The 14,889-nt window shown below is 43.1% G+C and overlaps 1 protein-coding gene across 1 annotated transcript in view; it reads right to left on the bottom strand.

The window, feature by feature from the left end:
* Window positions 1–14,889, bottom strand: part of LOC126253282 (delta-sarcoglycan) — a 564,870-nt gene that overhangs the window by 291,502 nt on the left and 258,479 nt on the right. The window contains exon 3 of the mRNA XM_049954506.1: window positions 14,553–14,739. Within this exon, the coding sequence (XP_049810463.1) occupies window positions 14,553–14,739 (187 nt within the window). The remainder of the gene's footprint in view (window positions 1–14,552; window positions 14,740–14,889) is intronic.

Genomic DNA, 14,889 nt, shown 5'->3' with positions numbered 1-14,889 from the left:
CGACCAACTTTATATGATCATTCCATTTTAAATCACTCCTAATGCGTACTCCCAGCTACTTTATGGAATTATCTGCTTCCAGTTGCTGACCTGCTATATTGTAGCGTAATGATAAGGGATATTTCTTTCTATGCATTCGCAGCACATTACACTTGTCTACATTGAGATTCAACTACCATTCGCTGCACCATGCGTCAATTCGTTGCAGATCTTCCTGCATTTCAATACAATTTTCTATTGTTACAACCTCTCGATATACTACAGCATCATCCGCAAAAAGCCTCAGTGAACTTCCGATGTTGTCGACAAGATCATTTATGTATATTGTGAATAGCAACGGTCCTACGACACTCCCCTGCGGCATACCTGAAATCACTCTTACTTCGGAAGACTTCTCTCCATTGAGAATGACTTGCTATGTTCTGTTATCTACGAATTCTTCAGTCCAATCACACAATTGGTCTGATAGTCCATGTGCTCTTATTTTGTTCATTAAACGAATGTGGGGAACTGTATCTAACGCCTTGCGGAAGTCAAGAAACACGGCATCTACCTGAGAACCCATGTCTATGGCGCACTGAGTCTCTTGCACGAATAGCGCAAGTTGGGTTTCACAAAATCGTCTGTTTCGAAACCCATGCTGATTCCTACAGAATAGATTTCTAGTCTCAAGAAAAATCATTATACGGTACTCGAGCATAGTACGTCTTCCAAAATTCTACTACTGATCGACGTTAGAGATATAGGTCTATAGTTCTGCACATCTATTCGACGTTCCTTCTTGAAAACGGGGATGACCTGTGCCCTTTTCCAATCCTTTGGAACGCCACGCTTTTCTAGACACCTACGGTACACCGCTGCAAGAAGGGGGGCAAGTTCGTTCGCGTACTCTGTGTAAAATCGAACTAGTATCCCATCAGGTCCAGCAGACTTTCATCTTTTGAGAGATTTTAATTGTTTTTCTATCCCTCTGTGCGACAATCTAGAGAAGGAACTACAGTGCAGTCTTCCTCTGTGAAACAGAGGTTCTGTCGACTTCGCTGCAGAAATTTCGATAGGAACCCTATACACACCCTCGATACAGTGCCGATCTAGCATCATGCTATTTCCACATTCTTCCTGCCCGGAGGCAATACATTCCTGGCCGTCGATTTACTATGGGTGAAGACCTACACGCCTGGGTACAATCTTTTTTCCGTGGTCAACGGCAAACATTTGTACATGAAGGCACTGATCGTCTTATGTCGCGGTGGGATAAATCACAATTAATAAAATTTGCCGTCCTGTTATACTGTGGTCAAAGGGATTTCACATTAAAACCCGAGTTTCGCCTCATGTGCGGAGGATTTTCGAAGGGAGATCGTAACTGTGTCGAATGTCCGATTCACACCCTGGCTCGCTACTGACTACAGCAAAGTTCCGCTTGGGCGATCTCCCGTGCTGCGGCGTGACCTCGCGTGTTTTGAATACCCATTCGCAATTGGCTATTGTCGACTGCCGTCGTCCGCTGTTACTATCATCCCATGGTGCAAGACTGGTACACATCTTCTTCCGCACCGGAATCAAAATTGCATTCAATTTCGCGCCCTCCTCTTTCCAGCTGAAATTCCTGGGGTGTTTCACAATCTCAATGCTCTCTCTGTATCCGCTTGCGGCTGCCAGTACTTGAGTCCTACCAAACTGAATGTGGTGGTCTCCTGTCTTTAAATCATGTTCTTCAACACTGATGCGTCAGTGTCCCCTCTTCTGAAACTGCCGTTGTGCTCTTCGAGTCGTTTTTTGACAGTTCTTTGTGTAGTACCCACGTACACTTCCCCATAACTACACGGAATCCTATAAATTCCAGCACTTTCCGCGGTTGGTGAACAACCTTGGCCGGTGTGAAGCAGCTCTAGTTAACAGACTTTCGTTTCTCTATTCGCCAACGTTTATATTATTATTCGCTTTTGTTGTGGGAGGTGGTTCAAATCTCGCTGTAGGTAACGGTCTGTGTGCGTGGGTTTCTGGTAAACCGTGTGGCCCAAGTTATCATCTTCTTTCTTGAAATCTATCACACCAAGAAAATCTAGTTTTCCACGCGTCTCCTCTTCCTTGGTAAACTGAATTTTCTGATGTGCTAGTTCTCGAGAAAGAAAATGGTAGCTTGGGCCACACGGTTTACCGGAAACCCACGCACACAGACTGTTACCTACATCGGGATTCGAACCACCATCCACAACCGCAGAATTAAAACACCTCAATAATGTGTGGCTCAAGAATGGTTTTTCGTTCGATGAGGTGAAAAGAGAGTGAAGACAACCACGTAGAAATCATAGTGATGTCTAAGCGCCGGTGAAATCGAAAGTTTTCCCTCCATTCGTTAAGGATGTGGGTGACCGTATTGGAAAAATCGTGAAAAACGGAACATCGTCACGGTAGTTTACACACCCACATGGAAGATACAATATCACATAAAATCGGTCAAGGATGCTCCCCAATCGCCGGAAAAATCTGGAATTTATAGCATCCCGTATAGTTGTGTACTACAAAAGTAGTGCCCACCCGGCTAGCCGCACTGTCAAACTCGCTACTTTCCGGGCGGGAAGGCGTGCCGGTCCCCGGCGCGAATCCGCGCGGCGGATAAGTGTCGAGGTCCGGTGTGCCGGCCAGCCTGTGGATGGTTTACAGGTGGTTTTCCATCTACCTCGGCGAATCCGGGCTGGTTCCCCTTGTTCCGCCTCAGTTACACTATGTCGGCGATTGCTGCACACACTGTCTCCACGTACGCGTACACCATAATTACTCTACCAGGCATACATTTGGGGTACAATCGTCTGGTATGAGACGTTCTCGGAGGGGGGGAAGGAAGGGGAGGGAGGGGGAAGGGGGCCGAACCGCATAATAAATCCGGGTTCGGTGTGGGGCGGAGGTAGGGTGGGTGGACTGCTGTGGCCTGTTGTGGGGTTGTGAACCACTGAGGGCTACGGTGGGACGAAGCCCCTCCGTCGTTTCTAGGTCCCCGGTTCAATACACAATACACACACACACACACACACACACACACACACACACTACACAAAGAACTGTCAAAAAAGACTCGAAGAGCACAAGGGCAATTTCAGAAGAGGGGAGACTGACAGATCAGCTGTTGCGAAAAATCCTTTACAGCCAGGAGACCACCACATATATTTTGGTAGGACTCAAGTACTGGCTGCCACAAGGGCATTGAGATTGTGAAACACCCCAGGAGAGCGAGAGATTGAATGAAATTTTGATTTCGATGTAGAAGAAGATGTGTATCACTCTTCCGCCGTGGGATGATGGTAACAGCGGACAACTGCCAATTGCAACCGGGTGCTCAAGACGTGTGACGTCGCGCCACTGCACGGGAGCTCGCGCAAGCGGGATTTTGCTGTAGTCAGTAGCGATCCAGGGTGTTAATACGACATTCAACAAAGCTACGATCGCCCTAGAAAATGTCCTCCGCAGATGGTGACGAAACGTCGTTTATTAAAGTGAAATTCCTTCGACCACGGCCTAATAGTCCGGGATATTTTATTAATTGTGACATTTCTGGCCGTGAAAGTTAACATTTTACAACAAAGTGGGAAATACCGGGTGATCAAAAAGTCAGTAAAATTTGAAAACTGAATAAATCATGGAATAATATAGATAGGTACAAATTGACACACATGCTTGGAATGACACGGGGTTTTATCAGAACAAAAAAAAAAAATACAGAAGTTCAAAAAATGTCCGACAGATGGCGCTTCCTCTGATCAGAATAGCAATAATTAGCATAACAAAGTAAGACAAAGCAAAGGTGAGGTTCTTTGCTCAATATGTCGACCATCATTCCTCAACAATAGCTGTAGTCGAGGAATAATGTAGTGAACAGCACTGTAAAGCATGTCCGGAGTTACGGTGACGGATTGGCGTCGGATGTTGTCTTTCAGCATCCCTAGAGATGCTGATCGATCACGATACACTTGCGCCGGCCTCTGTGGCAGAGTGGTTCTAGGCGCTTCAGCCCAGAACCGCGCTGCTGCTACCGTCGCAGGTTCTAATCCTGCCTCGGGCATGGATGTGTGTGTTGTCCTTAGGTTAGTTAGGTTTAAGTAGTTCTAAGTTCTAGGGGACTTATGGCCCTCGAAGTTGAGTCCCATAATGCTCAGAGCCATTTGAACCATTTTGAACGATACACTTGCAACTTCAGGTAACCCCCAAAGCCAATAATCTCACGGACTGAGGTCTGGGGACCTGGGAGGCCAAGCATGACGAAAATGGCGGCTGAGCAAGCGATCACCACCAAACGACACGCGCAAGAGATCTTTCACGCGTCTAGCAAAACCTGTTTTTTTGGTTCTAATAAAACCCCATGTCATTCCAAGCATGTGTGTCAATTATTTCGTGGTTTATTAAGTTTTCAAATTTATACTGGCTTTTTGATCACCCGGTATATTACGAGCTATGGCCATCAGTTTAGCAATAATAAACAGTTTGCTTTCCTTTTACCATCTGTCTCGTTTTCATTTGATTCACACCTAGCAGGAACACATGCACGCACTTAGTAACGCTCAGTTCTTAACGATTACACTCTGTACGCTACAGTGCAGTGACTTTATGAGTTCCCTTTCACCATTTCCAGCGAACAGCACATCGCCTCTAGTATCAGGCACGTTCGTTCTGTGGGCGGCAGAAACGCACGAAGGCGTGCTTCTGTACGTACAAAACCGCCGCCTCCACTCTGTCTGTGGTTGGCGGTGAGGCTCCCAGGGAATCGTGCGTTGCAGTCCTGGCAGTGGGCCTGCGGTCTCTGAGGTCGTCGCCCTGAATGTTTCACGAGTCCGCGGTCGCACCTCGCTCCCTCCCTAACCGCAGTAAGTCTAGTGCGAGCGCAACACCATCGCAGTCGCTCAGCTGCTCTCACAGCGCAAGTCTGGCCCGATTTGTGCTTCACTTTGTCCTCATTTACTGCTATGTTTCTTTGCACTGTCTGAAACCTGCATGTGCCACTTCACGATAACCCTACAAAATTAGCACTTGGTTAGAAAACATTTTCAACACTAGTGAATTGGAAATTTGTAACTAGTGTTTCCGCCTGCTTAGCTGCGTGGTAACGTGCTCGCTTCCCATGCAAATGGCCCCAAGTTCGATTCCCGGGCGGGTGGGAGATTTTCTCAGCTCGGGGACTGGATATTGTGTTGTCCTCATCGTCATGTCAATCTCATCACCGACGCCAAGTCACCCAATGTGGTGTCGACTGAAGTAAGACGTGCACTTGGCGGCTTTAGTTTCCGGGATGGGGCCTCCCGTCCAACGATGCCATATGCTCATTTCATTTCATGTAGCTAATGTTGTAAGTAACAAGCTAACTGTTCAGACCAGGCGAAACTACAATCGTCTGGTCCTAAGCGTGGGTTCTTCGATTGCTTGGTGAGGTGCCATATTGAAATAGAACACACGAAACATTATTTCACTTATTACATAGATCAATAAAAGCTTTACTGAACTTTGACACAGATTTTTGCCACAGGATTGCTTGAGAAGCTACAACTGTTATTGACTATTAAAGCATCACTTGATGCCAGATTAACAAGCTGTTTTCTTGCGTTACAGTGTTCCACATATAAATGAACAAGTCCATTTGGAAATTTAACTATCACATTTGTTCTTAATATGATGTTGACTTCTTCATATGAGGTCACGAACACAGCAGAGCTCTTGCTGGCTCGACACCATATTGACCTCAGTGTGAGGGCGCTGCTGTGTTCAGATGGGAGGTGTGACTTCAGGAGCGCCTCCTATACATCTTTGTGGATTGCAGCGAGCCCTCGCTGATATCTGTCGTACCGATTCGCATTACCAACTCTCATGGGGCATGCGATTACTTCTACCTCTTGTGCATTTTGCAGCAATGACTTTCAGAAAATCGTTACAAATTTGCTATTAATTATTCAAACTTTGATCAGTTTTCACAAGCTGTAGCAGCGTGGAACCTAATGTAGGCACTAACATGCTTCTCGCTCTTGGGCACGAATATTAGTAAGCAGCAAAACAATCACCTCATTCCAGTTGTCTACTGGCTTCCAGGGCAACCAAAAAGTTTACTTTTCATATTTCACGTAATTGTGCTTCATGATATAGATAACAAAAATTCCATCTTTTGCAACTGAATGGTTTATATATGTGTGTACTGAACATGTTTCACCTATTCAAGCAAGGCTTCTTCAGTGATTTATAGTAAAATTAAAATAAATTTTACAATACATACTTCGATAGGTGATCTGCATTGATTATTGGTAACTCATTCAAATCAATTTTGTTTACAACAACATTGCTATGTTTTGTACACATACATTCATTTTATATCCTTTCATTGCATCCAGAGGTTGTTCTGTATGTATTAGACGCACATGGAACAGGTTTTCCCCAACTGATTCCTAATAAACCATACTGAAAGTGTTCTTGATCCCATGTTTTAAGGCTAGTTGGGACTTGTCAAGGGTGAGAGCAGTGTGGGGTGCTTGGTGGGGATGGAGGGAGAATGGGTGGAGAGGCACTGCACACTTGTGTGTGTGTGTGTGTGTGTGTGTGTGTGTGTGTGTGTGTGTGTACCTACTTTTTGTAGTAAATTGTGAATCACTTTGAATACAGTCATTCTGTTATTACTGCTTTCGTCATAGAATATATTTTTACTTATGATGGTGAATTAAATGTTCAGCATATGTGGAGTTGATGTATTCACTCCTCAACATATCAATTTTTCTTTCTACCTGATATTTCTTGCAATCATCCCAATATATATAGAGTTGCACTGTTGAATGTTAATGAATATAGCTCTGATCTGTTTTATTTATGTTTTCCTTTTCTCATAGTTTATAAATCCCTTTGTATTGTGCTGTTTGTCTTCAAGGCGTATAAATTGGATTCGCTTTGAAGATATTACTCACGTTGTGTATGACCTGTTTGTGATATGTTAGGATGCACAATGGTGTGTCTGTGTTCAGAGAAGTGTTTTCTGGTACGAGTGTGTCTTGCGAGTTACTGTTATACGTTGGTATAACTGGACTATTTCTATTTTTGCACCATTTTGTCTGTGTTTTACCTTCAATGATATCATGTATCTCGCTGTATCCACTATTTTGTGCTCTACATTGTTAAAAATTACTTTGTTGTACATATACAAGAAAAACAGAATTTCATCCTTAATGTTATACTAGCCAGTCCTACAAAAATTAACAACAAAGGTGTCAACAGATGTATCCTCATACTTGAATTCTACTTTCAATGTATCAACAGGTTGTGTAACTTACATAGCCATAGGATCAAAATGAGGCAATTAAATAACCAGACACCTACGTTTCCATATATTCTTTCTGATTGTACAGCGCACTCCCGCCTCAACATCCGACGTACTCGAAATACCCACATACGAGGTGTTTAGTTTTCCTTTATAGTTCTTTTTTCTAAGTGGTGTTCTGCACAGTTTGTATACCATATGTCTGACAGCTACCTTTTTTTGAGAATGGATCATTTGCTGAGTATTTTCATGCCTGTTTCCTTTCTGAAAATGTTGAAGCTGTGTCTGTTGTTCGGTCTCGTGAGGTAGAGTATTGTCTCTTTTGTTCCTTTTTCTGTAATGAATTGAATGTTGCGGTGCGTGTTGCTTATCCGTCTCCGTAAGCTTCTATAATCTTGTGGTTCTTCGGTGGCGCATATGAATGACCTACATATCTGTGCCCATGTAACACATTATATTGTTTGTTTCCATTATTTCTCAAAAATTCTGTTTTCAGTGTGATTCATTTGGATATCTGCTACTGTGTACGAGATTGGGTTCCCATTGACAGACCTAAATTTTGAAAACAGAATGTATTTTTAAACTGAAAGTAGTTTTGCTTAAGTGAGTATTTTTATGGTTCGTATAATTTCTTCCGTAGTGGTCAACTGAGGAATAAGTAGTACATATACTAACTGTTCTTCCCCCATGAACCATGGACCTTGCCGTTGGTGGGGAGGCTTGCTTGCCTCAGCGATACAGATGGCCGTACCGTAGGTGCAACCACAACGGAGGGGTATCTGTTGAGAGGCCAGACAAACATGTGGTTCCTGAAGAGGGGCAGCAGCCTTTTCAGTAGTTGCAGGGGCAACAGTCTCGATGATTGACAGATCTGGCCTTGTAACATTAACCAAAACGGCCTTGCTGTGCTGGTACTGCGAACGGCTGAAAGCATGGGGAAACTACAGCCGTAATTTTTCCCGAGGACATGCAGCTTTACTGTATGATTAAATGATGATTGCGTCCTCTTGGGTAAAATATTCCGGAGGTAAAATAGTCCCCCATTCGGATCTCCGGGCGGGGACTACTCAAGAGGACGTCGTTATCAGGAGAAAGAAAACTGGCATTCTACGGATCGGAGCGTGGAATGTCAGATCCCTTAATCGGGCAGGTAGGTTAGAAAATTTAAAACCGGAAATGGATAGGTTAAAGTTAGATATAGTGGGAATTAGTGAAGTTCGGTGGCAGGAGGAACAAGACTTTTGGTCAGGTGATTACAGGGTTATAAATACAAAATCAAATAGGGGTAATGCAGGAGTAGGTTTAATAATGAATAAAAAAATAGGAGTGCTGGTTAGCTACTACAAACAGCATAGTGAACGCATTATTGTGGCCAAGATAGACACAAAGCCCATGCCTACTACAGTAGTACAAGTTTATATGCCAACTAGCTCTGCAAATGATGAAGAAATTGATGAAATGTATGACGAGATAAAAGAAATTATTCAGGTAGTGAAGGGAGACGAAAATTTAATAGTCATGGGTGACTGGAATTCGTCAGTAGGAAAAGGGAGAGAAGGAAACATAGTAGGTGAATATGGATTGGGGGGAAGAAATGAAAGAGGAAGCCGCCTTGTAGAATTTTGCACAGAGCATAACTTAATCATAGCTAACACTTGGTTCAAGAATCATAAAAGAAGTATACCTGGAAGAATCCTGGAGATACTAATAGGTATCAGATAGATTATATAATGGTAAGACAGAGATTTAGGAACCAGGTTTTAAATTGTACGACATTTACAGGGGCAGATGTGGACTCTGACCACAATCTATTGGTTATGACCTGTAGATTAAAAGTGAAGAAACTGCAAAAAGGTGGGAATTTAAGGAGATGGGACCTGGATGAACTGAAAGAACCAGAGGTTGTAGAGAGTTTCAGGGAGAGCATAAGGGAACAATTGACAGGAATGGGGGAAAGAAATACAGTAGAAGAAGAATGGCTAGCTCTGAGGGATGAAGTAGTGAAGGCAGCAGAGGATCAAATAGGTAACAAGACGAGGGCTAGTAGAAATCCTTGGGTAACAGAAGAAATATTGAATTTATTTGATGAAAGGAGAAAATATAAAAATGCAGTAAATGAAGCAGTCAAAAAGGAATACAAACGTCTCAAAAATGAGATCGACAGGAAGTGCAAAATGGCTAAGCAGGGATGGCTAGAGGACAAATGTAAGGATGTAGAGGCTTATCTTGTTGTGTCGATTCCCTAAGGTCTCGACACAATGAGTGGCTAGGTGCACGCGAAACTAACGCAGACGGGCGTAAATTCTGAAACAGGAGACTGGATGAAAAACTATAAAGAAAAGAAGAGAGATTGTCATCTACTTAACTTTTAATGATGTTCTTCTTGTTGAAATACATCTCTTGCATAGTAGTAAGCAATTAGCAATGATACACATGGCGCCTTGCTAGGTAGTAGCGATGGACTAGCTGAAGGCTATTTAATCTGTCTCTCGGCAAATGAGAGGAATACTTGGTAGGTCTTGTCGCAAGCTATGTCGTCCGTACAACTGGGGCGAGGTGAAGTCCGTGTCTTGTGACCTGCCCTGTGGTGGCGCTACGTTTGCGAATACACAGTGGCGACACGCGGGTCCGACATGTACTACAGGACCGCGGCCGATTTAAGTTACCACCTAGCAAGTGTGGTGTCTAGCGGTGACACCACATATCTCACTAGGGGTAAGATAGATACTGCCTACAGGAAAATTAAAGAGACCTTTGGAGAGAAGAGAACCACTTGTATGAATATCAAGAGCTCAGATGGCAACCCAGTTCTAAGCAAAGAAGGGAAGGCAGAAATGTGGAAGGAGTATATGGAGGGTTTATACAAGGGCGATGTACTTGAGGTCAGTATTATGGAAATGGAAGAGGATGTAGATGAAGATGAAATGAGAGATAAGATACTGCGTGAAGAGTTTGACAGAGCACTGAAAGACCTGAGTCGAAACAAGGCCCCGGGAGTAGACAACATTCCATTAGAACTTCTGATGGCCTTGGGAGAGCCAGTCATGACAAAACTCTACCATCTGGTGAGCAAGATTTATGAGACAGGCGAAATACCCACAGACTTCAAGAAGAATATAATAATTCCAATCACAAAGAAAGCAGGTGTTGACAGATGTGAAAATTACCGAACTATCAGTTTAATAAGTCACAGCTGCAAAATACCAACGCGAATTCTTTACAGACGAATGGAAAAACTGGTAGAAGCGGACCTCGGGGAAGATTAGTTTGGATTCCGTAGAAATGTTGCAACACGTGAGGCAATACTAACCTTACGACTTATCTTAGAAGAAAGATTAAGAAAAGGCAAACCTACGTTTCTAGCATTTGTAGACTTAGAGAAAGCTTTTGACAACGTTAACTGGAATACTCTCTTTCAAATTCTGAAGGTGGCAGGGGTAAAATACAGGGAGCGAAAGGCTATTTACAATTTGTACAGAAACCAGATGGCAGTTATAAGAGTCGAGGGGCATGAAAGGGAAGCAGTGGTTGGGAAAGGAGCGAGACAGGGTTGTAGCCTCTCCCCGATGTTATTCAATCTGTATATTGAGCAAGCAGTAAACGAAACAAAAGAAAAATTCGGAGTAGGTATTAAAATTCATGGAGAAGAAGTAAAAACTTTGAGGTTCGCCGATGACATTGTAATTCTGTCAGAGACAGCAAAGGACTTGGAAGAGCAGTTGAACGGAATGGACAGTGTCTTGAAAGGAGGATATAAGATGAACATCAACAAAAGCAAAACGAGGATAATGGAATGTAGTCAAATTAAATCGGGTGATGCTGAGGGGATTAGATTAGGAAATGAGACACTTAAAGTAGTAAAGGAGTTTTGCTATTTAGGGAGTAAAATAACTGATGATGGTCGAAGTAGAGAGGATATAAAATGTAGACTGCGTTTCTGAAGAAGAGATATTTGTTAACATTGAGTATAGATTTAAGTGTCAGGAAGTCTTTTCTGAAAGTATTTGTATGGAGTGTAGCCATGTATGGAAGTGAAACATGGACGATAACCAGTTTGGACAAGAAGAGAATAGAAGCTTTCGAAATGTGGTGCCAAAGAAGAGTGCTGAGGATAAGGTGGGTAGATCACGTAACTAATGAGGAGGTACTGAATAGGATTGGGGAGAAGAGAAGTTTGTGGCACAACTTGACTAGAAGAAGGGATCGGTTGGTAGGACATGTTTTGAGGCATCAAGGGATCACAAATTTAGCATTAGAGGGCAGCGTGGAGGGTAAAAATCGTAGAGGGAGACCAAGAGATCAATACACTAAGCAGATTCAGAAGGATGTAGGTTGCAGTAGGTACTGGGAGATGAAGAAGCTTGCACAGCATGGAGAGCTGCATCAAACCAGTCTCAGGACTGAAGACCACAACAACAACAACAACATACTAACTGTTACATGTACTAATTGGCCGACATAAAACTTTAAAATACTGCCATTATCTGCTGCTTTTCAAGACGTATAAACTTGACACAATAATCCAAGTACTACAGTCAAGAACTAATATATATGTAACGGCGCACAAATTAGCCAGATGATGTACATCCAGTATTTGAGATTGAGAGAATTAAGACTTGCAACAGACGTTACACATAATCTACAACCTTTTAGAAAAGGTCGCTTACTGTATCTATCGCTTACTATATTTTCGCTTTTCATGTAGTAAAACTTCACCGTCAGACATGACGTTTAAATGTATGATTTTTTTTACTGTTGTCGCTATCTGCGGCACTTTTGCAGATACTATTCACATATGAAAATGAATGTACCTGGAAAATTCTATCATTGCACGGATATGATATCACTGTACGATATACAGTTCCGAGATATGAGTTTTCGCTGTGACTTTCACATTAATCTATGGTTGAAAAATCAGAAACTAATAAAATCAATATAGTTAGGATTTTTCATCATTAACCATAAAGGGTTTCTACGCTAAAAATGAAATAATTAACGCATTAACTGGTCTGTGAAGTAATTAGTCGTTCGTGGCTCTTTTATATGTGAGATTTCGATTCTTCAGAGAGTAGGGTGTGGAGACGTTTGTGGCTTCATATTATCATTCGATATGTATCTGCGAATAATGTGAGTGTGTTGTCACATTACTAGACAAAGCATTTAGACTACCAAGCGATTGAGCCGGCCGAAGTGGCCGAGCGGTTCTAGGCGCTTCGGTCTCGAACCGCGCGACCGCTATGGTCGCAGGTTCGGATCCGGCCTCGGGCATGGATGTGTGTGATGTCCTTAGATTAGTTAGGTTTAAGTAGTTCTAAGTTCTAGGGGACTGAAGATCCATAGTGTTCAGAGCCATTTGAACCATTTTGCTATGCGTTTGACTCAGTACAACATCTGTGCTTGTTACCAAATGTGCTTTCGCATGGGTTATGAAATATGTGACTGAAATGACGATATTTTGATATTGAGGACTAGCAAGTTATCTTTGATGGAGACCCATCGACAGAAGTAGAAGTAACTTCGGGTGTGCTCGAGGAGGTGTGTTGGGACCTTTGCTGTTTATGGAGTATAGTATTGACCTTCTGGATAATATTAATAGTAACTTCAGACATTTGTAGATGATGCAGTTGTCTATAATAGTCTGAAAGAAGCTGCATAAATATTCATTTATCATTAAGATTGCAAACTGGTGCAAAGATTGGCAGCTTACTTTAAATGTTCAAAAATGTAAAATTGTGCACTTCACAATACGAAAGAAACGTAGTACACTGCGAGTGTTACTTCACTGAGTCACAGTTGGAATCGGTCTACCGATACACGTACTTGTGTGTAATACTTTGTGGGGTACTGAATGGAATGGTCACATAGGCCCATCTTGGGTAATGCAGTTGGTAGACTTTGATTCATTGGTAGAGTACTGGGAAATGCAATCAATGTACAAAGGAAATTGCTTTCAAATTACTCGCGCGATGCATCCTAGAATACTTCTCAAGTGTGTGGGGACTTGCCAAACAGGTCTAAAAGGGGATAGTGAACGAATGCAGAAAAGGGCAGCACGAATTGTCACAGGTTTGTTCGATCGGTGGGGGAGAGTCACAGATATCCGGAAGAAACTGAACTGGCAGTCTCTTGGCGATAGACGTAAACTAGCCCAAGAAAGTCTTATGTATATATGTTGTTGTTACATGCTGACGTGTTCCTGGGTTTTTACGTTTTTTATTGCAATTTTTATTTCACAATTATGGTTGCAGATGCCAAATTGCGAAAGAAAACAAGTGCAATAAAAGACATAAAAACCCTGGAAACAAGTACAGCCACAAAACTTAGTTTCTCAGATTTGTAAATAGTATCTTAAAAATTCAAATTTATATGTGTAAAACTAGTAAAGTGAAAACATAAAATTGTGTTTTGCTCAAGCTCGACCCCCTCCAAAAACAAATCTATATAAGAGTATTAACAAAACTTCATTTGATAAGTGTAAAGTTAAAGTGAGCAGGCTCAGTTCATATGGAACCCAAAGGAACACCAATTTCTTTAAAAATATTTTTGTGTTTACATCTCAGTGTCTGGAGGGAAATTACAAGTGACCAGCTCCGACGTTTCTGAGATGTACGATCCCTAGCAACAGACCCCAGAAATCTACCTCTTCACAACATTACTTAAGTCAGCAGATTTCCCCATTTGTGACCTACATTGTCACTCGACTGATTCCACATTCGTCCCAACTCTGCTCATATTTTTTCCTTACCACGTCACAGGCCCGCAGCACCACCATTCAGTCTCGCTGTGTAGTGGTCATAAGGCTTTGCTCATCGATGTATACTTTAGCGTAGGTGAAATTGGAGCCACATAGTGCAGATATGCGAGAAATTCATATGCCTCGTTGTTTCTTGCGCTTCAGACTTTCTCAAAAAAAAAAAAAAAAAAAATGGTTCAAATGGCCCTGAGCACTATGGGACTTAATATATGAGGTCATCAGTCCCCTAGAAATTAGAACTACTTAAACCTAACTAACCTAAGGACATCACACACATCCATGCCCCAGGCTGGATTCGAACCTGCAGCCGTAGCGGTCGCGCGGTTCCAGACTGAAGCGCCTAGAACCGCTCGGCCACACCGGCCGGCAGATTTTCTCTGTTCATGAGTGGAAGCAGGAAGGGAGGCAATAGTGCTTGCAGAAGTGCTGCCTCCCATACACATATTGTAAACTGACTCGCAGAATGGAGGTGTAGGCGCGGGCGTGACAGAAACGTGGAAGACGGCGGCTACTCACCGAGGAGAACTCCATGACCTTGAGCACCCAGAGCGTGAGCGCGAGGTTGACGATGACCATGACGAGCAGGCCCAGGATGAGCAGGTAGAGGCAGCGCTTGCGCCAGCCGTAGATGCCGACACGGAAGTTGTAGGCGTGCGGTGGCGGCGGGTGCAGCGGCGCGTCCATGTCGGCCCAGTCGGCGGACCTGAGGACACAGGACAGGCCGACCCGTCAGCTGCAGCAGGTAGCGAGAGACCGGCGTCTGTCATTCACTCGCACCAGTGGTCCTAAGAGGATTAGATTTCGAAATCAGATAAACGTATGGATCTATGTCTTAACTCCTTCCAAACTACGA

This window comes from Schistocerca nitens, chromosome 4, assembly GCF_023898315.1.
Source record: "Schistocerca nitens isolate TAMUIC-IGC-003100 chromosome 4, iqSchNite1.1, whole genome shotgun sequence".
Classification (NCBI taxonomy): domain Eukaryota; kingdom Metazoa; phylum Arthropoda; class Insecta; order Orthoptera; family Acrididae; genus Schistocerca; species Schistocerca nitens.
Note: the sequence above shows the minus strand (reverse complement) of the source record. Positions and strands in the feature narration are given on the sequence as shown.